The sequence below is a fragment of the Oenanthe melanoleuca genome, chromosome 19, assembly GCF_029582105.1.
Source record: "Oenanthe melanoleuca isolate GR-GAL-2019-014 chromosome 19, OMel1.0, whole genome shotgun sequence".
Taxonomy (NCBI): Eukaryota; Metazoa; Chordata; class Aves; order Passeriformes; family Muscicapidae; genus Oenanthe; species Oenanthe melanoleuca.
The window spans coordinates 4670613-4691515 of NC_079352.1; the positions used below are offsets into that span (position 1 = coordinate 4670613).

The window sequence follows — 20903 nt, forward strand, 5'->3', positions numbered from 1 at the left end:
AGTCCATGCAGAACAGCTGGCACCTGCTCAGTGCCCAACACATCCTGGAGTGCATCAAGGGGCAGAAAGTCATGGTGGGAGGGTGGAGTGTGCCAGAGGGCAGGGAGGAGCAGCTGCTGGGCCATGCTCACCCTCTTCTGCAGCACAGATTGATCTGTATGAGAGCTGTGTGCTCTATGTGCCTCACAAATCTACATTTTTTCCTGTCATGAAGGAGCAACCTGTGCTGCTGGCATGGGTAAAATGTGGCTCTTTCTGAGCAAAGAGTTGCCCTGAGCAGAAGTACCAAACCTGTGGGGTCAGGAAATGCAAAACATTGGATTTCAGGTCAAAGTCATGTGTGAGGTGCCAGATGATAAGTTTGGGTGTTTAACACCAAACCAGCACTGCAGTATCTCACCTGCTGAGCAGAGGGCTCAGGCTCTGGCTATCCCACACTTCATGTCAAACCACAGGGGATTTGAGCTGTCAGTGAGTGTCCCTATGGGAACTTGCCCAGATCCTGGGACTTACCCTTCCTCCAGCACAGCCCCATGTGACTGGTGAGTAAGTGCAAGGTTTCCTGTAGAAAGCACAGCCTTGCTTGCTGTTGCCTTGCAAAAATCTAGTAACTCTTTCCTCCAGCAACTGGCCACCTCCTCCAAGCATCCAGCATGCAGGGACACAGCAGGAAAGGCTGGATCTGGGATTTCTCTGCCAGAGGCTGGCTGCTGGCTGTGGCAGCTAATGCAATATTCGAGACAACAGTGACACTGCCAGCAGGTGCTGCTGGCTCAGAGGTTGGGTGGCATCCCTCTGTCCTTAGGGGCAGGGTATTCTGTGCAAGTTCCTGCTCACAGCCCACCTCATTCCCTGCTGGGAGAGCAGCTTGTCTCGGTCACAGCTCCCCTTGCTGGGAAAATGTGTTTTTGCAAAGGAGAAGGTCAGCGTGACCAGTGTGCTAAATGAGAGCTCTCTGCCCACAGGGAAGGAACAGGAGGAGCTGGTGGATCTCTGGCTGGTACATCTGTGCATGTGTGGTGGCTGCTGCCAGCTCAGACCCTCAGCTGAGCCCCAGGCCATGGGCATCCTCCTCTCATCCAGCACAGCAGAACACCGGCTCTGCTGAGCTTTGCCCAGCACAAGTGGATAGCTAAGGGCTGGCAGCAAACACAAAATGAAGGTGGTGGGTTCAGCTTTGCTGGTGGTTTTATTGTTCCAGGGTGGGAGGATGTGGAGCTATTAACCCTTGGTTGTGAGCCCCTCACAAGGGGCACGCACCAAGCTTAGCTTTGTGCCAGTGAGGGGATGTTACCAATGTCACAGGCCCTGGAAACAAGAGAGAGGTTGGGGATTTACAGTGACTCCTCTTGGTTTTGTGTATCTCAGTGGGCTCTGCTGACATGGGGAACAGCACAGAGCCACCCACCAGCTCAGTCAGGATATCACTTACTCTGCTTCTTCTTTGGAGATTTGTTTCCCCAAGTACAAAACTTCTGCAATCAGAGACACCATGGGGTCGCAGTTCAGGCTGGCAGCTGCAGTCACATGGCCATCCCTGAAAGAGAAAGAGGAACAGTGTGGATCTTCTCAGTGCACATAGCTCAGCACAGCAGCATCCCCGTGGCACAGTGGCCAGGGAGCAGCTGTATTTCAGAGGGCTCAGGGCAGGGTGGCAGGATGCACAGGGACTCGTGGCAGATTGCCTGGCACTGCTGGGAGCTGGGCACTGAGCCTGGGAGCTGTGGGGCAGAGGGAGAGATGTGTCCCAGGCTCTCTGCCCAGCTGGTGTCATCATTTCAGTTCATTCTCTTCTCCTTCCCTGCCCTGCTTTGCTTTTCTCTGGTTCAGCCCCCAGCAGCTGCCTTTAGTGCCCAGCCAGGAGATGTGGAGCCTCTGTGGGAACTCTGCAGGCTGTAAGGAGAGGACTGTGCCCTGTTTCCAGGGCATGGACTAGCTGTGCATTCACTCACCTGATGTAAAAGATCAGGAATTTCTGTTGCTCCAGGCTGCCCTTCACAACAGTGTCCGTGTATCCCTTCCCACAGCCTGTGAGAGAGAGCCTGCTCAGGGAGCCCTGGCACCCATCCCACCTCAGAGCCAGAGTGGGGAGGGACAGAGGGGACAGTGACTGGGGTTGGAACAGGGCTGGGGAGCAGACATGAAGGCAGAACAAGCAGAACTGACTTTGAGCCTCTCCTTGCTTTGGAGAGGAAAGTTCTTCCTCTGTGACCTCTAAGCCATGGGAGATCAGCAAAGAACAAGAGCTTTGGGGTGACCTCCAGGCCCAGGGCTCAAACTCACCGTGGCAGCCAGTCCAGAGCTTGAGCTGCTTCAGGTGAACTCTGCAACCATGGTGTGTTTACAAGCCCCAGACCCCACTGGTGGGAAGAATTTCTGTTTCCCTTCCTACCTGCATAGCGGATGCTTTTCCCAAGCAATGTAGTCCAGAAATAAGGAACAGTGTGCAACTCCTTCCCTCTCTTCAGCATGTTTAACGCAGCACAGTGACCTGTGATGGACCAACACAGAAAATGTTTTTCTTGCAGGTTGTTAAACATTGTTCCCTGTGTCCTGCTGTCCCTTCTGTCCCGTTCCCACCCCTAGGGGAGCTGGGAGGTGACGTGGCTGTGCCTCACCGTGGGCCTCAGCCACTTGCTGGTGGCGGATGCTGGAGCTGTCCCCACCGAGCAGCGCCACCGGGAAGGTGACAACATCCCCCGCAGCAAAAACATTCGGGATGTTGGTTTGCATGTGCTAATGAGATAAAAGGCAATTAGTGCAGTGATGAGAGGGAAGGGACAGGGTGTGAGCTGGGATACTCAGCTGGCACTCACCAGGTTCACCAGGATGGCACCTTTGTCGTCTCTGGCAATGGAGGTGCCCTTCAGAAACACTGAGTTGGGGGTTGATCCTGTGGGGAGAGGAGCAGGGATGAAATGCAGCAAAACTCTGGAGGGACAGGGAGGAAATTTGGCCTCACAGCTCCCATGCCTGCTTGGAGCAGAGCAATTGGAGCAGTGGCCTGTGCTTGGGCTGGTGCTGAGCCAGTGCAAGGGCAATAAAACCAGGACCCAGGACACAGCACGCTCTGGTAACACAGCAGGGACCTGGAGCTCAGCAAGAGCCAAAGGCACAGTGAGAGTGTAACCAGCTCCTTTCCTCCTGCCAAGTGTGTGCTCATGGGCTGCTGACTTTTCCAGGTGTTTGGGGCCAAGAGGAAGGGCTGGATGATAACAGAGTGGGAAAGAAACTGCAGGGAATGGTGTGCTGGAAATGAACTGGGATGCCCTGGGCTTGCTGGATGTTGTCCCCATTCCCAAAGCTGCCTCCCTCTCCCACTGGGGTCTCTTACCTATTCCCACCACTACCACATCTGCAGGGAGACTCTCCCCGTTGGCAAGAACAGCCTCTGTGACCTAGGAAAGAAGAAAGGATCATTAATAAAGAGTTAAAACCTCTGCCCTAATTCCCACAGCCTCCCTGCTGCTTTGCTCTTTGCTGTCTTTTTTCTTCCCCAGGTTTGGATCACCTTGTCCAACTAATGTGTGTTGCTGGGAATGTAAAAGAAAATCATGCTGTTGTCCCTGGGAGAGGAACACTTACTGGTGTCCTTTGAGCCCAGAGCTGTGCTCAGTGAAAAGGAAGGGAGGGTCTAGACATGAGAGAGGAAAGCCTGATGTAGGGCTGGGTTATATCTCCACTTGGGCTTTTTTCCCCTAAAATTAGCAGTTCAGGGATCACAAAGGCATGACTGACCTTTCCATCTTTTCCTTTCAGCTCACAGAGCTCTGTTTTCATGTGGAACTTCACCCCTTTATTTTGCAGCATCTGAAAAAGACTGCTTTGAGTATTCATTAGGAAATTCCAGGCTATAAAAACAGCTGTACCCAGCCAAAACCCAGGCAGGCAGCTCTGCTGCTGCTCCAGGCTGCAGGGAGGTTCCATTTGTGTCCCTGGCTGCTGCAGGCAGCTTGGCAGCCTGGCTTTTCTCTGCAGTCCTGCTCAGGACTGGTGTGTGAGGTGGGTTTGGGATGAAGAATTGATGTTTGTAGGGGGGAAGACGGTGTGGGCAGAGCTCATGGGTGAGGACAGAGGCTGGGCATGCAGATTGTGACTCAGCACAGGGGTGAGGTTTCCTGGGCTGATTGTGGATCCCTGGGCTGCTTGGATATCATGTGCTCTGCATCCTAGAAATCAGCCCCAGGTTTTCCTAACCTTCATGGCAACACCTCCAACCTGAGGACCCAGGGCATGCTGGTAAGGGAACTCTTCTCTTTCCACCACTGAGATGGTTCCAGCCTTGTCTGAGAGGAAAGCAGCCACCTCCATGCCTGCAAGGAAGAGGCATGCCCAAGGTAAGCCTGCTGCAAGCACGAACCTGCACCCTTGGAACCTTCTCCCCTTCCAGGAGAACAAATCTGATGTGCTGCCAGTGCTGAACTGCTTTGCTATGCATTTCTGGGCTCAGGTATTTAGCTCCCCCCATTCTTTGTTCTAGTGCACACAGACCTGGATATTAGGAGATGCAAAGAATAGCTCCTGGTTATGTACAAAATAACTCCCTTGCTGTTCCTTAGCCCCTTGCTTTCCCAATGCTTCTGGGGAATCCAGCTCCTCTGGAGGACAGTGACCTTTTCAAAAGGCACATTTCCCTCTGTCCATGTGTAGCAATTGTTTATAGCTCTCAAAGTTTCTGGCTATCAGAGGAAAGAATGAGTGTGTGCTGTGTAATACACACCCCCAGCAGCTCCAGGGAGGATCCCAGCTGGGTAGAAAAGGAACATCCCTTCCCTGAGGGCCTCTAGTTAATGTGCACACGAAACAGAAAGGGGTTTGAAGGCTCTCACTGATGGTTTGACACCCATTCCAGCCTGGTACCTATGAATGAAGCTCCTATAATCACCAGATTCTTCCCAGTTGCCAGCTCCAAGATCTTCCTGGACTCTTCTGGGGTCTGGAGTGTGCAAATGTTCTGCAGCTCTGCACCTGGGACTTTGAGGAAACCAGAGCTGAAAGAGAGAGAATCCAGATGCATTTCATGATATGAATTAAACAGAAAGAATGAGAAGGGAGCACAAACCCACGGCTGTGTGATTCCATTCTGTCCTTTCATCTCATTTCCTACCTCCACCTCTACATCCCAGTGCTGTCCTGCCTAAAATCCTGTGTGTGGCAAACACTTGGTGCACTCACTGGCTGCCTGTTGCAATGAGCAGCTGGTGGTACTTCTGAGAGGACCCATCCATGAAGTGAACCTTCTCCTTCTGGAAATCCACTGACACTGCCTGCAGGAGAGAGGGGGACAGGTCAGACAGGTACCTCTGATCCACTCTCTGTCCTGTCTGTGCCTGTGTGCCTTGTTTCTGGGCACTGAGGTGAGATGAGGGGTGCTGGGGCTGTCTCCCCATCCCACAGGTCCATCCATGGATGCTCAGAGCAGGAACAGGATCACCCCCTCAGGACTGAGCTCAGCTGCTCTGGTACCTCTTTCTCTGTCCAGAGCTCTATGCCCCGAGCCTCAAGGAATTCAGGTTTCCTCAGGTAGATGTCCTCAGCTTTCAAGTCCATATCCTGGAAATACAACAAAAATATGAAATGAAGCAATTTAGAGACAGCAATTCTCCTGAAGTGTTTCTTGTGGAGTCAGTTTGTAAAAGAGGTGAATTTTTCATTAGTGAATCACAGCTCCCCACAGTGCCCCACCCCTATCACCTTGTACCCACCTCAGAAAAACCATCAAACTTTAGTGGGAAGAACTCATTAAAAGGAGACAAAAACATCAGTTTATGTTGACTCTGATCAAAGGGAGAAAAAAGATGTTTTCCTGGAAATAACAGCCCTATTCCTCTTGGATGCCTCAACACTCCTGCTTTGCTCACTCCATTGCTCCTGGCCCTGAGCATGGCACATGGCACACGTGGTGCCCAGGGACAGTCCTGCCCGTGTCACACACAAACCTTGCTCAGTTTGGACTTGTCATAGGGAACGTGCTTCTCGTTGGTGGCCATGATGATCCTGCCGGTGAATCCCTCCTGGCGAAGAGTCTCTGCACACACCAGGGCAGCCACACCTGCAAGAGATGCTCATCTCAGCCTCTGTGGCACTGTGGAGGAGGAGCAGGAGCAGGTCAGTCCTCCCTGCAGAGGAGAGTGGCAGCTCCCAGCGTGTGTGGAGAGGGCAGAGCTCAGATCCCTTCACTGACCTCCCCCCAGCAGCAGCATCGTGTTCTTGTTGAGGAGGCACCTCCTGCTTGTGTCCTTCACCCTCAGGCTGCTTTCCAGGTCCTGCAGCAAATCCAAAATGCTCAAGTCACACACAACCCAGGGCACTGCCTGTGCTCAGTGACAGCAGGTAAGGTCAGTACCTTCTTCTTTGCTGTGATAAACACCTTTCCATCTTCCACTGTTACCTGAAGGAGAGAAAGGAGGTTTTTTTAAATGCTGCATCCGTGAGGCTGTGGTAGGAGCTCTCCTGGGAGATCCTGGCCCAGTGATCTGTCTCTGATCTTGGATGTCACATGATGCTGAGGAGCTCATGAGCTTTTCTCCTCATCCTAAGACCACTGAAGAAGAGCTGTAAATCCTCTTTTTCTTTCCAAAAGTACTTGTGCTGGCTCTGAGGAATACCAGGATCTATGGCATCACCTCTGATTGAAAGGAGCTTTAGGGCAGGGAGTTACATAATCCCAAAAAATGATCCCAAGAATCATCCCTTGTGTTGGAGCTCTGAGTGACAGAGCTGTGGTCAGGGCAGGGGGCTTGTGAGAGAGAATGAATTTGAGAGGCACCCAGAAGGGAGGACAAGAAGTCACCTTAAAGCAGGAGATGCAGTCCAGAGCAGGGTATTCCTCAATGTCTCCAGTCCTGATGTTAAAGCAGGCCCCGTGCCAGGGGCAGCGCAGCCTCTCCCCTCTCAAAACCCCTGCAAGAGAACCCCCCAAGCTGGGCAGTGAGAACCAACCTCCCCAAAATGGTTTTTTTTTCCCCTGCCTCAAGCTGGGGTTACCTTTGCTCAGTGGGGCACCGTAGTGGGGACATTTGCTGCCTAGAGCACGGAATTCCTTCCTGTTCCTCACCAGCAGCACTGGGTAACCACCCACCATCACCTCCAGGAGCCTGGGGAGAGATGAGCACAGGACCACCCAAACCCCCAGCATCACCCCCAGGAGCCTGGGGAGAGGTGTAAAGGTGGGCACAGAACCACCCAAACCCCCAGCATCACCCCCAGGAGCCTGGGGAGAGGTGGGCACAGAACCACCCAAATCCCCACCATCACCTCCAGGAGCCTGGGGAGAGATGAGCACAGAACCACCCAAATCCCCAGCATCACCTCCAGGAGCCTGGGGAGAGGTGGGCACAGAACCACCAGAATCCCCAGCATCACTCCCAGGAGCCTGGGGAGAGGTGTAAAGGTGGGCACAGAACCACCCAAACCCCCAGCATCACCTCCAGGAGCCTGGGGAGAGGTGGGCACAGAACCACCCAAACCCCCAGCATCACCCCCAGGAGCCCGGGGAGAGGTGCAGAGGTGAGCACAGAACCACCCAAACCCCCAGCATCACCTCCAGGAGCCCGGGGAGAGGTGTAAAGGTGGGTATAGAACCACCCAAACCCCCAGCATCACCCCCAGGAGCCCGGGGAGAGGTGCAGAGGTGAGCACAGAACCACCCAAACCCCCAGCATCACCTCCAGGAGCCCGGGGAGAGGTGTAAAGGTGGGCACAGAACCACCCAAACCCCCAGCATCACCCCCAGGAGCCTGGGGAGAGATGTAAAGGTGGGTATAGAACCACCCAAACCCCAGCATCACCCCCAGGCACTCACTGTCCATCCCCGACGTCGTCCTCCCTGCAGACCTCTTCAGTGATGGTGTCTTCACTGTCCATGCTGGGAGCTGATCAATGCCAGGCACTCAAAGGATCCCAAATTTCTGATGAAGCAGCAAAATGACCTTCAGCTGGTGGAAAACACACCTTTCTTAACTTTGTGTCCAAACACAGCACCCATTCCTCTGCCCTTTTCCCCTCTGAATGAACCCACTTCTCCTTTCCAGCCCTGTGTCCCACTAAACTCAGCTGCAGCTCAGGGTGAGTGAGCAGATGTGATTAGTGGCTCTTGTAAACAAATACAATTATTTATGGGGAGGTGCTGCTGCCACAGCCCATGTCTCCCTCAAATTGGGTCTAAAGAGATGCTTCAGCCTCTCCAAAGCCTCTCTAACATTTGTGCAGAGATGTTATTAATGATAATTGCCCTGAAAGCACTAATCCCCACCCAAAATGCCTCCTGGGCTAGAAAACAGCCAACCCCCTTGGTCCTTAGTCTCTCCCTGCCTTAGCAGTCATTGAGAGGCTGATCAGGAATCTCCCTCTCTATTTTGGAGAGGAAAAAGCAAGAAATGGAGCAGGGAAAGGCAGGTTTTGGTGCAGGGTGGTGACTTTTTCCTGCAAATCATCCCTGCACCACTTCCCCAATCGCAGGTTCTTTAGGAGAAGCATTGGTGGGTACTCACCTGGTCCTGCCAGAGGGGTTCAGGCACCCGTCCTCCAGATCAGAGAGCTACCACTGCTTCTGTCTGTGACTTTCTCCTGTGAGGTGACACCCTGGTGTCTCACCACAGGTGCCCTCCCTGCTGTCAGCCCACGGTTGGTGATGCTCTTCCCAAGTTGCACAACGTTCCCATGCATCAGGAGATGCAGCTCCTAGAAGCTGAGCCTGCCAGAGAGTTTTATCTGATTTCTGCAACTGACCTGGGCCTAATTAATGGTATTTTGCTGGGGTTTAAGGTTGCAAAAGAATCAAGGGCACATAAGAATTATGGCACAGGTGTGGCGCCATACAGGTGAGGTGCATCATAGGCAGTGTGACCAGAAACTCAACAGGATTCAGTGATATCCCATGGTCCCTTCCCACTGCCCCTTTTCCTGGTGGAAAACACTCCAGCTCAACATAAGGTATTTTTACAGCACTTTGGAATGACATTGCTACATTTTATATATTTTAACAACATTCAAAATTCTTTAATTTGATTTTTTGGTAGGATTTTTCTCCATTGATTTTAAGGAACAAGAAGTTTCCAGCAGCTCTGCATGTGCCTCACTTCCCTGGTTCAGTCAGTGATGTCCAGGCACATGATCTTATCATCCCTTGGCCCGTGAAGGATGCCATGGAGCATAGTGCTGCTTGCTGGGTTATTTTTACAACAAAGTGGGAGTTGCAAAAAACCGGGAGTAACACCTACACTGTTTGTGTCTCCTCTTGTTCTTATCTCTGTTTCACAGTCAATATGTTTCACAACTTAAAATATGCTTCAAAAATTAAGGGGGGAAAAGTTCCCAACAGCCTGCTTCCATCATCTCCCTTGCAGAACAGGAGATCCGCAGGGATCAGCTCCCTGCCAGCAGCACGTTCCCAAATCCAGCAGCAGGGGGGATAAAAATCCTCTGGTGGCTATCACCTGGAGAGGAAGGCATGTGCAGAATGCTGGATAAGTGCAGGTTGGATTATTTGGGAAGCAGTTCTATTCGTGGGACCCTCCAGGGCATGAGCACCCCTTCCTTCAGAGCAGGACACCAGGAAACTGTCGGGTCCAGACAATCCTGACCCACGGGCTCTGCACGCCCACGATGGGCACAGGAATGAGGGATTTTCTCACAGCACCAATGAGCAGCTTCTGGGCTCTGCCCTCCTGGCCAGGAGCCGGAATGTGAAGCAATTTGGCTGCCAAATGTCCGTATTTAAACTCGCTGTAATTATTCCCCAGAAGCGCGTTCCCACGTGGAGGAGCAGCAGCCTCGCCGAGCGTTCTCTGACTCAGCAGAAATCGCTGGAAAATGTTTGCTCAAGGATGGAAACCTGCAGGGAACAGGCACAGAGGTGTGCAGCTTTGGGATGAGGCAGGTGGAGCTTTATCCTGTGCAGGACGTTTGCAGTGCAGGGCTGAGCAGCAGATTTGGCTGTTGGATGCTGGTGGATGCAGCCGAGCACCCAGGAAAGGACAAAACAAAATGCCTGACAGAGGCAAAGATGATAGAATGGATATTAAAAAGCTGATAGACAAAGGATACAAAGTGGAAAAGGACATTGGATGTCAAAGAGAAGATTGCTGCAGGGATGTCAGTGTGTGTCAGGAACACACAACATGCCCTTGAGGGACTGGGATGGGATTAGAGGCAGATTTTCAGGAAGATGCTCTATAAACATCTTCTGGCCCTTTTTAGGTAAAGCAGAGGTGGTTACTCAGAGGGTTTTAGACCTTTGCTTGTAGCACAAATCAGGATTAAACATAGGAAGGAAGAGAGGAAAAGGAAGTGGTGCCCTCAACCACAAACAGAGCCCAGGTGGGCATCAGACGTCTGTGGGCAGATCTGCCACCCACGTTGGTGCTGACTCACACGAGCTGCTGAGCTGACCTTGGATTTTATTGGATACCTTCACTTCTGCTGTGTCTCCCCAGTGCTGCTAGCCCTCCAGAAAACTCGAGTTTAGAGGCAAGGATTTAAGGGGTGTAACTTCCTTGCCTTCAAGTTCCCACCACCATCAGCTGGAGTAGCACATTTTTTCATGCATGGCTGTGTGGATTCATCTTTTTCCCACCTTCTTCTCAGCTTGCCCAGCTCAGGGCTCTTCCCTGCTCTACCAGACCCACTAATTTTAACAAGCAGCACCCACGGAGTCAAATCATAGGAAAACTGCTCAGCTGCAGGAAGAGGAAGTGAGGTGAAACCTGCAGCAGAGCTGAAGTGATTAATGGGGCTCTGCTCTCAGAACAGCTTGGTTTGTGATATTAATAACGAGAGAATTCAGGAGGGAACCTAACCTGTTCCAAGCTGCAGAGCCAGCAGCAGCAGGAGATGCAGTGGGGAAGCTCCTGTGCTTGTATTTGTAAAACAAGAGGAATTGAGTGGGCTCAGAGGATGTGATGCTGAACTGGCTGTAGGGGATGGGATGTGCTTCCACCTTGGAGAACTCATTTTTAACCTGTCTGAAATGCAAAAAACCCCCATGTAGTCACAAATGCATCGTGATGTCAACATAAAGCACATGCATATTCATCCAAAATTACTTAAGCTTGAGACTGGTGAATTAAACAGGGAAAAAAAAAATGTTTATCCCACAAGGGAAGAAGACGAGGAAAAGGAAATATTTAGTGGGAATGAATTTGCTTACAGGGTAAGAATAATTATATGTGGCATTTCACATTTTCTTCCTAAGCATTCATGTCTGGTGATGGTGAGAGATGGGATACAGGCCTGGCAGACACCTGGCACCACTTCACAGTGAACACTGGGAAAGGAAAGAAAGAACCTGAAACCCTACAAATAGCAGCATATCAACAGTTCAGAAAGTCAAAACATTTGGGGCATGGCAGCTGCTGAAAGCAGAGGAGACCTGCCCATGCTGCTGTGCTTGAGGGGATTTGCCAGTCAATGGAATTTTGTTCATCCATGGCATACCTGTGCAGCTGGAGTGAGGAGAGAGCACATCCTTCATGCCACTGGTTCATGACAGATGGTCCAGCCCAAGCCCTGGAGCAACAGCTGACCCTGCAGCATCCTTAGGGACACTCTGCTGTCAACACAGGTTTTTCCAATAAATCTCTTGTGCCAAGTCCTGAGGGGAAAAAATATCCTTCCAGTCCTGGGAAAAAAGAAAAAGGCCAAAAGAAGAGCATCCAGATCAACCTGCCCTGAGGTCATTTATGATGTGGGCAAAGCAGGCTCTGCCTGGGTGGTTTGGGAACATTGCCACATGCCAGGCAGCTGCTGTGCCCAGTCTGCAACTGGTATCTGGCACCAGAACATGCTGGTTCTAGGAAGCTCCTAGGAGATACTGTATTCCAGGAATGATCTCAGGAAGGATGAGCAGCCTGGGCAGCAGAACACCTGCAGGGCTGGTCAAAACACCGTGGGGTGGAAGGAAAACCCTTCCCTCAGGAGTGAGAGCTTGCAGACCTGGACAGGGTAAGTGGGCAGGCTGTGGTGCAAGTGCATCTGGCTCATCCTCTGCCAGACGAGTTCAAGTCCTGAGGTCAGTGCTGCACATTTTGGCATTTCTTGCCTTAAATTCTGGAGCTGCTCACCACACTCACAGAGACTGAAATCCCTTTCTTCCCTGTCCACAGCAAGTTCTACCTGGAGAATATCCAGCTTCCACATCAGGAAGGTGTTCCTGGCTGGAAGAGGTGGATGTTCAAGTTTGAATTGATTTCAACTCTCTCCACAGCTGCCTCTGCAATGTCTGGGCATGCTTTGCCATGCAGAAACTGCATTTTGCACAGTAGATCCTTTCATAAGTGTGGAGTTCCAGACTTCCTGAATGGAGATGTGGATATATAAAGCATTCCTACATCATCTGACTTCTTATGGCCTAAGCAGACAGAGTGGTGACACAGTTTAGAGAAGGATGGAGACATCAGCTAATTAAAGTTTGGAAGCCAAGCTGCTTGATTTGTTTTGAGCCCTTGCACTCCTCAGATTACTTCAGGTGTGAGCCAGGTCTGGCATTAGGTGAGCAGATGGGTTTTATGACTCCCTGGATGCAAAGAGGCAGATTAAGGGAGGGAAGCTTTGCAAAAACAGGAGCATGACTTGTGCCTGGCTGCCACATCTGTTGGCTCCAGTGAATCCTCTGTGGCATTTGGGAGCAGAGTGGGCACCTCCTTAAATAAGGGATGGTGAAAGTGCAAAAACACATCCAAACCCCCACCCAGGAGTAGTTGGGGAGCACCTGGAGGGGACAGAGCTCAGCTGGCAGAATTCTTGTGGTGGATAGCCAGATTTTTATTGTGGAAAATAGGTTATATCTCTCAGATGTGCTGCAGAGAATCTCCAGCCCGGAAAAGGGAGACAAAAACGATTGTCTATCTATTGTATAATTCTGTACCCTCGATTTACACCCCGGCTGCTGCTGGAAAGTCCCCACTATGGGATTTGCTGTGGCATTATGGGATGGACCTGGGCACGTCCTTGCTCTGGTATCTGCAAGGAGTCCCCTGCCCTGCTGGGAGCAGGCACCGGCAGCCGCCCGGCACCAGGCTGAGCTGCCTCTCCGCAGAAAATGAGGTCGTTTGGGGACAGTCGGAAAACTTCTGGAAATCTGGGTGAAAAAGGCAGTATCTCCAAATAAGGTGGGAATGAGGAATCCCATCGGATCGCGCTCCCAGCTCTCCAGCGGGCGTGCAGGGACCTCTTGTGGCAGCTGCGCCCGAGAGCTCCATTCCCTGCTCTTCCTTTCGGGTTCTTTTGGGACAAGCCTGGCCCCCGCGCCTGTGGCGTGTGGTTGAATATTTGGCCTGATCTGGTGTCAGGGGACTTGTTTATAACTGGGCTTGGGAGTCTCCAGTTCCAAAACCGCCCCCGGTTAATGCCATTGCTGCAGAGGAAGGAAGACAAGGAAAAAAGGCTGGAATTAGGGTTTTAAGAAACTACGTCTCAATGGGAAGGCTTGGTTAAATTAAATGAAATCTGGGCTAAAATGACCCAAAAAGTAGTTTATATGTAACTGTTGGTAGTGCTCTAGCAATGGGATCAAAGTCCTTGAACCAGAGGCTCAATTAATCACGGCTTAAATTCCTCCCATGCAGAAGTGGAAGGTAAAAGCTCTCCAGCCTCCAGAAACATTTTAACTATTCCTGTCCTCCAGCCTGGCTGAATGTTCATCTTTAGGATAAACACAAATGGAGGAGCCCCTGGGGAAACTGGGCTGGACTTGCAGACATTCCACGGTCTGGGATTTTCCCTGCAGGCAGGTGAAGGGCAGATTTGTCACCAGGGAACGGGGCAGTCAAGATTTTTTGAGGCTAAAACACCGCAGATGACTTCTCATTCGGAAACCGGCTCTGTGCAATTTTATACTCAATTAATTGTTAAATGATTTTTCTCCTCAGTGCCCTGAGCAGCCCAGCACGTCTCCAAGGCATGTCTCTCTTTCCTCAGCACATCTTATGCTGAACAAAAATGTCTTTGCATTTGGTCTTCTCAGTAACAGATTAGCCTGAGTGATCCTTTCAGTCCTAATACACGAGATTATTTTAAATCCTCTGAGCACTCAGGGCTGCCTATTACTTCAGGCAGTGTCTCCCTGCTACGTAACTGTTATGAAAGTACATTGTCTTGCCTGGCTTTTAAGCGAATTTGTGCAGCATGAACAGATGCTTTTTTGCCAGTTGTGACTATCATAGAAACACAGAACCGTTTAGGTTGGAAAAAAACATCGCCTGTCTCCCAATTTGATTTAATCACTCAGTATCTCTTCCATCAGCGTGTATTTGATGTTTTTGTGTCCATCACCCCAAAGCCAGGACAGCAACTAAGAGCTCAAGGCTCCACACGCTTCTGTTCAGCGAAGAGGAAGTAGAAGATTTCATCCAAAATTAATGCCTCAAAGGAGAGGTGGAGTTTGACATTAATCGGTGTGTACACGGTGACTCAGCCCGGCGGCAGAAGGGGAACCGAGGGCTGTGCAGCAGCTTCTGCTGGAGACATCAAAAAGCACCAAGGGAGCGATCAAATTACGGGAAGCTGGAAAAGCAGCGTAGTTGAAGGGTAGAACTAAAATTGTGGCTACGGGATTGTGAATTTCCACAACCTCCAGACAGCAGAGCTGGGGTATCCCAGACATCGGGGAGCTCCTCTCGGGACCAGACACGGGACAAGGGGATGAGGGATAACAGTGCTGTGGGCAGAGCATTTTTTAGTCGAGGCAATCAGATAATTTTCCGTCCCTGATGTGGGATCAGCCCCATTGGTGCGGTCTGGGGGTGTCCTGACCCGGGCTGAGCGGCGGCTTGGAGAGCTCCTGCCCAAGGAACAATGACGGTGACGGGCACCACCTGCCGGGGATGCTTTGGGGTGAAGGACCACCGGCCGCAGCACTCACGGGAGAGGCGTTCGGCCACCCGGTGCCACCTCCGGGGAACGAGGGAAGCGCCCCCAGTTCCGTCCCCGCTCCGTGCCGCGCTCTCAGCCGCTGCGGGCTGGCGCCGCTTGTGCCGTGCGATGCCGGGGAGGGCGGATACATCCCCGGGGATCAATTCCCGGCCTCCCGCTCCCCGTGTCCCACGCCCCGACGGGAAGCGCTGCCGCTGCGTGTCCGCACCCCCTTGGCCCTTCCCCGTGGGGGCGATGCTCGCTGTGCCCCCGGCCGGCGATGCGCCCCGCGGGCGGGGCAGGGCGGTGCCGGCGGGGCGGTGCCGGTGCCCGGGGCGGTGCCGGTGCCCAGGGCGGGCCCCGGGGCTGGGCGAGGCGGAGCCCGTCGGGCAGCGAGGCCGGTCCCATGGGAGCCCGGCGGGCCGCTGGATGCCCATGGCTTTCAGCCCGGGGCTGCTGGTGGTGGCCGGTTCCTTCGCCGCTTTCCGCCTGCTGAACCGGGGGCTGGAGCGGCTCGTGCCGCCGCCGCCCTCGGCCCGGCACAACCGCTGGAAGTGGCGCAACATCTGGACATCGCTGGCGCACAGCGTGCTCAGCGGCGGAGGGGCGCTGGCCGGGTGAGCGGCACCGCGGGATGCAGGGGGGGACCGGGACACTGGGAGGGAATGGGGACGTCGAGGGAACCCGACGGGAACGGGCCGCCAAGGGGGCGCTAAAGGAAATGGGGGTGTTGGGGACCGTGGGGAGTGTGAGGACCTGCAGACTGAGAGAGGGAGGAAGGTCCGAGGGACAGGGAGGCACCAGGGGATGGGGAGACTCCAGGGAAAACAGGAGGAGAGGGGTGGCTGTGGGTGGAGCAGGGCAACAGGAGATCTTCGGGGAGGGTGGGCAGCACCGGGTGGGTACTGAGGACGCCGGGAGGGAAATGGGGAACAGGAGGCACTGCCCGACACTCACAGCCTCTCTCCCTGCAGGTTCTACCTCCACCCCGAGCTGTCCAACGACCTGGTGAGCAAACACCCGCCCGGGGCGCACAGCCTGGTCGCCGTGTCTGTAGGTGAGGTGTGGCCATGGACTGTCCCCTGTTCTGTCCCCCGAGGGGTCTTCACGGGCTCGTCGGAGCCTGACACCGGCCCTCGAGCCATGTCGCGATGTCTCAGGCACCTCAAACAATCGCCCTATTCTTGGCAAAGGACAGTGGCTCCTTTCTGTCCCACGGCACCCGCAGCCAGGAGGTACTGGGCACCCTCCACCGTCCTCGGGGGAGCCGGGCCCTGAGGAGTCCCAAAAGTGCCCACATGGGGTTGGTGCAGTTAATTGGTGCCTCTGCCTGGAAGCACGTCCTGCAGAGTGGTTGCAAGAGGGACCCAAACCACACCAATTTCCTTCTTTTGCTGTGTGTGGCTCCCCACCCACACAGATGTGACCATCACTTCCCTGGGGGGGCTGCCCAGCCCAGTCGGGTACAGAGCCCACTGGGGCAGGGAGGATTCGTTGGCACAACCATTCCTGACCTTTTTGTTCATGGACTCCCTAATCCCAGGCTATTTCCTCGAAGACTTTGTGGATATGTTGTGCAATCAGAAACTTCATCAGTCCTGGGAGCTGCTCTTTCATCACTCTGTGGTGAGTGCACCAGCACTGGTACCACCTGGGAGGCTGGGGATGGGGGACACCAGTGGGGCTCCTGCTGTTGTTTGTGTGGGTGTTTGCTGCCTGCTACAAAGTCTGATTTTATTTCCTGGGGAGAAAAGCCCAGATACCAGGGCCAGGAGCTCCTCTTGGTCCTGCAGGACTCTACTCTTAGAGGGTCTGCAAAAAGGCACTCAAAGATGAAGTAGGAAAAAAACATGTGCACACAGAGTATGGGGGCAGAGGGCTGGGCTGATCCACAACAGTGTCACTGCCAGCAGTGACCCAGCTGTCCCCTCTGGCACAGGTGAGCAGCTCACCTCCTGTGGCTCTTGCCCTCTTGAGCACCTGCCAGGAAGGGCTGCACACCCCTCCCATTCACCTCCCACTCCCCGGGGTGCTTTCCTCTCACCTGGGGCTGGTGTGGCTGGAGCAGCTATGATGCAAGATCCCCACTCCAGTGCCTTTTGCCTGTCTTGCTGTGCCTTGTGTGGGTTTCTCTCTGATCACCTCCAATGTCCAGGTGCTGGAGTGTTTTTCCCAACCAAATCAGTTCTGTAATGCTGAGACTGTGGGGGCTGAAGGGCAGGGGTATGGCACAGTCTGGAGCTGACAGAGATGCTGCAAGGTTCAGGGGAGGCTCAGGGGTGTGCAGGGCCTGGGGAGGGGGACAGGGACAGTGCTGGCACTCACCTGGGATGAGACAGGGTAGTCAGACCTGCTCGGTCAGTGAGCCCTGGGGCTCTGCTGGCTGCTGCTGGTGAGCCAAAAGTTCATCTCCACAATAGAGCTAATTCAAGCCAAGACAGTGACTTAACGAGCAGGGAGCAGATAATCTCATTACAGAGCCCATACAGAGAACAGCATTAATGGCATAAACCAAAGAAAGGACTGAGTGTGCTGAAGCGTGGGCAGGCAGAGCCAGTCCCCCTGCCTGGCAGGGAGGGTGCAGGGCAGGAACCCTGTCCCAAACAGCCCCATGCTCTGCTGCAGCAGCAGCCCCAGGGTGCTTCAGGGGGCTCTCTGATACACCAAAGCCACCTAATCCCTGCAGGGTGCCTGCTGGGGAGAATCCCTGAGCCAGCAGCAGCTGTAGCCCTGGGCTACAGTCTCCCTTCCTGTCCATTCACTGTGTGTGGAAAAACTTGCTGGGCCACAGCCGGCTGCATTCCCCAGGCCACAACAGCAGGGTTAGGTAAGGCTGCTTTGTCTCCTCAGCCAGCCTGGGGCTTAGAGAGTTGTTTCCTTCTCTTCCCACTGGAACAAAAAACCCACTCAGGTTTCATACAATGGTGTGCCAGAGGCTGCAATGCTGCAGGGATGACCAGTGCTTTGGCACTGCTGTGATGATCCTTTCCACCTCTCCTCCATGCTGTGCCCAAGCATAGAGGGTTCCAGCTCACAGCAGCTGAGAGCCCCTGGGCTCAGCCTCTCTTCTCCCTCCTTCCCAGGTGATCATCTGCTTTGGTATTGCTGTGGTGCTCCACCAGTACGTGGGCTTTGCCCTCGTGGCTTTACTGGTGGAGATCAACTCCATCTTCCTGCACCTGCGGCAGATCCTGCTGATGGCCAACCTGGTGCACACCACCTGCTACCGCCTCAACAGCCTCGTCAACCTGGGCACCTACGTGGTGTTCCGCATGGCCACGCTGGCCTGGATGTCCCGCTGGCTCTTCCTCAACCGCCACAACGTGCCCCCTGCCGCCTACGCCGTGGGCACGCTGGGCATGGCAATCATGACCCCCATGAACATCATCCTCCTCTACCGCCTGCTGCGGAGTGACTTCTTCAAATTCAGAGGGGACGTGCGGCGGGAGAAGGAGGAATAGCCCCCTCCCCTGTGAGGGGGGCAGCTCCAAGCCCATAGAGCAAGTGGAGGGTGAAGGTGGCTGTTTCAGTACCTTGCAAGGAGGGGCTGCACTAACAGAGCATCCAGGCTTTTCTTGTGGCTCAAGATCCTGGGCCCTGCACAGCAGAGGAGGTGCTCGTGGACCAGGCACTGTGGCTCTGCTCCCCAAACACTTTTGGATGATGTGGTTGGACGATTGGGAGCTGCTCCCTGAGGCACCACTGAGATGAGAAGGGGGCAGAGCAGCAGTTTCCCCACTGCTCTTCCAGACATCCTGACACCACAGGGTGTTTCCAACCCCTTTGGTGCTGCAGCCCCCAGAGTCCCATCAGCCCCGGGACACTGAGTCCTCTGTGGCATCTCCTATGGGAACACCACCAGCAAGACAGGCTCCAAGGCTTTGCCTTCGAGGTGATGGTCAGTAAAACCAAACCCTGCACTGATGAACCCTCCCTGAGGAGATTGTCCCAGGCTGAGACCTGGCTGGGGGGCAGCTGCCCACTGTGGGGTGCAGGTCGGGGGCAGCCCTAACCTCTCCTGACAACTGGAGCTTTTCCCATGGTTGTTTTTTTGTCCCCAGATAATTTAAGTGCCCATAAATGAGCGTGGGAGAGCGCGAGTGGCTGGCAGGAGGATGCTGTGTGATGGTCACTTCCCACACATGTGGGGTTTTCAGGCACCTTTTAGGATTCAGACACCTGTTAGGAATGCCAAGTTGTGCTGCAGAGCCTTGTGTAACGCTCTCACCTGGCAGCAAAGGCTCTTACTAACACGAGCTTTTAATAAATGGCTGCAAATGAAGTGGCTTGAGGGGAAAGGACTGAGAGAGGACAAAAGGACTCAGCATCCCAGCCCACTCTGGGGGTGCCACTGCTCAGCACAGTCCTTACCCTGTGTCCCCCTGCCATGGAGTGAAAATACACTGCACACTGGCACACTCTTACCTCTCTTGTTGTTTTTTTTTTTTTCCTCACCCCTCTCCTTTCTGTGGAGGAAGATGGTTTATAAATGTTTTTCTACCCCACGTTTCCTTTTCCTCACCAATTCTCACACACTGGACTGTTTCCCAGCAGCCCAGCACTGTGTATGTAACAGGATCATCCCACTTGCAGTTACGTGACCCAGTCTGGAGAAATCCACTGGGTCAGTCACGTTTCCTTTGTGTGGCAAATACGCTTTAACACAAAATCTCTCACTTAGTTTGACGAGCTCAGGGACAGGCTGGAGCAAGGCACTGCTCAGAGAGGGTAGCACGTGTTTTGAGGAAGCAGACACATTCCTGCTGGGCAGGGAAAATGAGTGATCCATGGGCAGTGTGAGGCTGGAGACAATGCGTAGCCAAAGCTGCTTAGGTTTCTATTTGTGGAGAGCAGGGAAGCTTCCAGGTGCTGGGCACAACTACTCCAGGTTTGGGTATGTCACCTCAAGCAGTGTTCAAGTGCCTGTGTGCCCCTCACAGCTCCCATCTGGAGCAGAGCTCTCACCCAGAGCTTTCTCTTTGGTCTGACCTATGCATTCCAAATTTTCCAGGAGCTGCTCCACTGATCCTTGCCCTTAGCACAGCCTCTGCATCCTCTAAAAACGCTGCCTCTGCTCTGCAGCCTCTGCCCACAGCCGGGATGTTTCTCAAGGCCTGGATTGTGTTCCCACATTCCTGCTGTCACGTGGAGTCCTGTACCCCGGGCACGTGGGGCTGGGGGCCAGGGGAGCCTGGTTTGGGCGCCTCTTAATCCGCTGTGACTTTCCCACAGGGCTAAGGTGGGATAAGCAGTGGCTTTGCAGGTCACTGAGGTCGGAGGTGAGGATGCCCCGTGCTTGTCCATCTCGATGGAAAGTGCCACAGCCTTGGCTTGAATGTTTTGGGAAGGACTCATCTCTCTATTCTCACCGTATGAGGGACCACAGGGCTGGAAGGAGCATCTCCATCAGGGAATTAATTGCTGGGGAGCAACGCCCCAGCCTGCCACCCTATCACCCCCACTCCAGTCCCATCCAAAATCCCTCCTGAACAAACCCCTCTGCCCGTGGGAGTCCCTACCCTGGCAAAACCCTAAGGCAAGAACCTGCCCGGCTGCATTGAACCCACCTACAGCGAGCTGGACCTCACAATTTCACAGATGCTGGGCAAGCACTGAGGGCTGGGGAGCACCTCTAGGAGTCAGTGAGTCCCCAGGCACCTGTGCTCCTGGAGAGAGGCAGGAAGGGGGCTAGGAGGTGGGTGGCTACTTGCTGGGGGATTAGGGGCCACACTGTGGCCATAGGGGGAGTGCTGGGGGTGAGGCATCACTGGGGCGCAGCATCCCCCTGCCTGCCTGGGACGCTGGATGAGATGGGCTCAGCCCCACTGAGGGGATGTCCAGGCCCTGTGGGAGATGTCCCCGCTCTGCTCCACAGGGAGAGAGGGGACACCACAGGGATGTGTCCGGGATGAGTCCAAGATGTTCCCCCCAGGCCGTACCACCCTTCGGAACGGGGGGGACAACCCGGTCCGGGGCGCCCCCTACAGCAGCGAGGAGTGAGCTGCGCCGGGCGCTGTCCAATCAGAGCCGCCGCCGCGCTGTCCCCGCCGCCC

At 53.9% G+C, this 20903-nt stretch overlaps 2 protein-coding genes across 2 annotated transcripts; one reads left to right on the forward strand and one right to left on the reverse strand.

Annotated features, from left to right (window-relative positions):
- Nucleotides 1–1173: 1173 nt before the first annotated feature.
- LOC130260773 (apoptosis-inducing factor 3-like) lies at nt 1174–11022 on the reverse strand. The gene is made up of 19 exons (XM_056506464.1): nt 8493–11022; nt 7805–7937; nt 6988–7097; nt 6794–6903; nt 6347–6391; nt 6185–6266; nt 5940–6052; nt 5467–5553; nt 5176–5267; nt 4861–4991; nt 4198–4313; nt 3739–3810; nt 3335–3398; nt 2817–2893; nt 2619–2736; nt 2393–2491; nt 1953–2028; nt 1433–1537; nt 1174–1308 (listed from the first exon to the last, which is right to left on the reverse strand). Exons 2-19 carry the CDS (start codon nt 7864–7866, stop codon nt 1266–1268), a joined length of 1602 nt encoding a protein of 533 aa, XP_056362439.1. The 5' UTR covers nt 7867–7937; nt 8493–11022; the 3' UTR covers nt 1174–1265.
- A 3690-nt stretch (nt 11023–14712) lies between these two features.
- Nucleotides 14713–19274, forward strand: TLCD2 (TLC domain containing 2). Its single transcript, XM_056506474.1, has 4 exons — nt 14713–15467; nt 15825–15907; nt 16394–16476; nt 17934–19274. The coding sequence occupies exons 1-4, from the start codon at nt 14794–14796 to the stop codon at nt 18309–18311; spliced, it is 1218 nt and encodes a 405-aa protein (XP_056362449.1). The 5' UTR covers nt 14713–14793; the 3' UTR covers nt 18312–19274.
- Nucleotides 19275–20903: the final 1629 nt, after the last annotated feature.

Excerpts from the sequence above, each read along its gene's own strand:
- TLCD2 (XM_056506474.1), top strand. The coding sequence starts at position 14,794 with ATGACGGTGACGGGCACCACCTGCCGGGGATGCTTTGGGGTGAAGGAC. Across the intron at positions 15,468-15,824 it reads GGCGGAGGGGCGCTGGCCGG|GTTCTACCTCCACCCCGAGC; the intron begins GTGAGCGGCACC and ends CTCTCCCTGCAG. Across the intron at positions 16,477-17,933 it reads TGCTCTTTCATCACTCTGTG|GTGATCATCTGCTTTGGTAT; the intron begins GTGAGTGCACCA and ends CCTCCTTCCCAG.
- LOC130260773 (XM_056506464.1), bottom strand. The coding sequence starts at position 7,866 with ATGGACAGTGAAGACACCATCACTGAAGAGGTCTGCAGGGAGGACGAC. Across the intron at positions 6,267-6,346 it reads TTATCACAGCAAAGAAGAAG|GACCTGGAAAGCAGCCTGAG; the intron begins GTACTGACCTTA and ends GATTTGCTGCAG. Across the intron at positions 3,399-3,738 it reads TGAAAGGAAAAGATGGAAAG|GTCACAGAGGCTGTTCTTGC; the intron begins GTCAGTCATGCC and ends CTTCTTTCCTAG.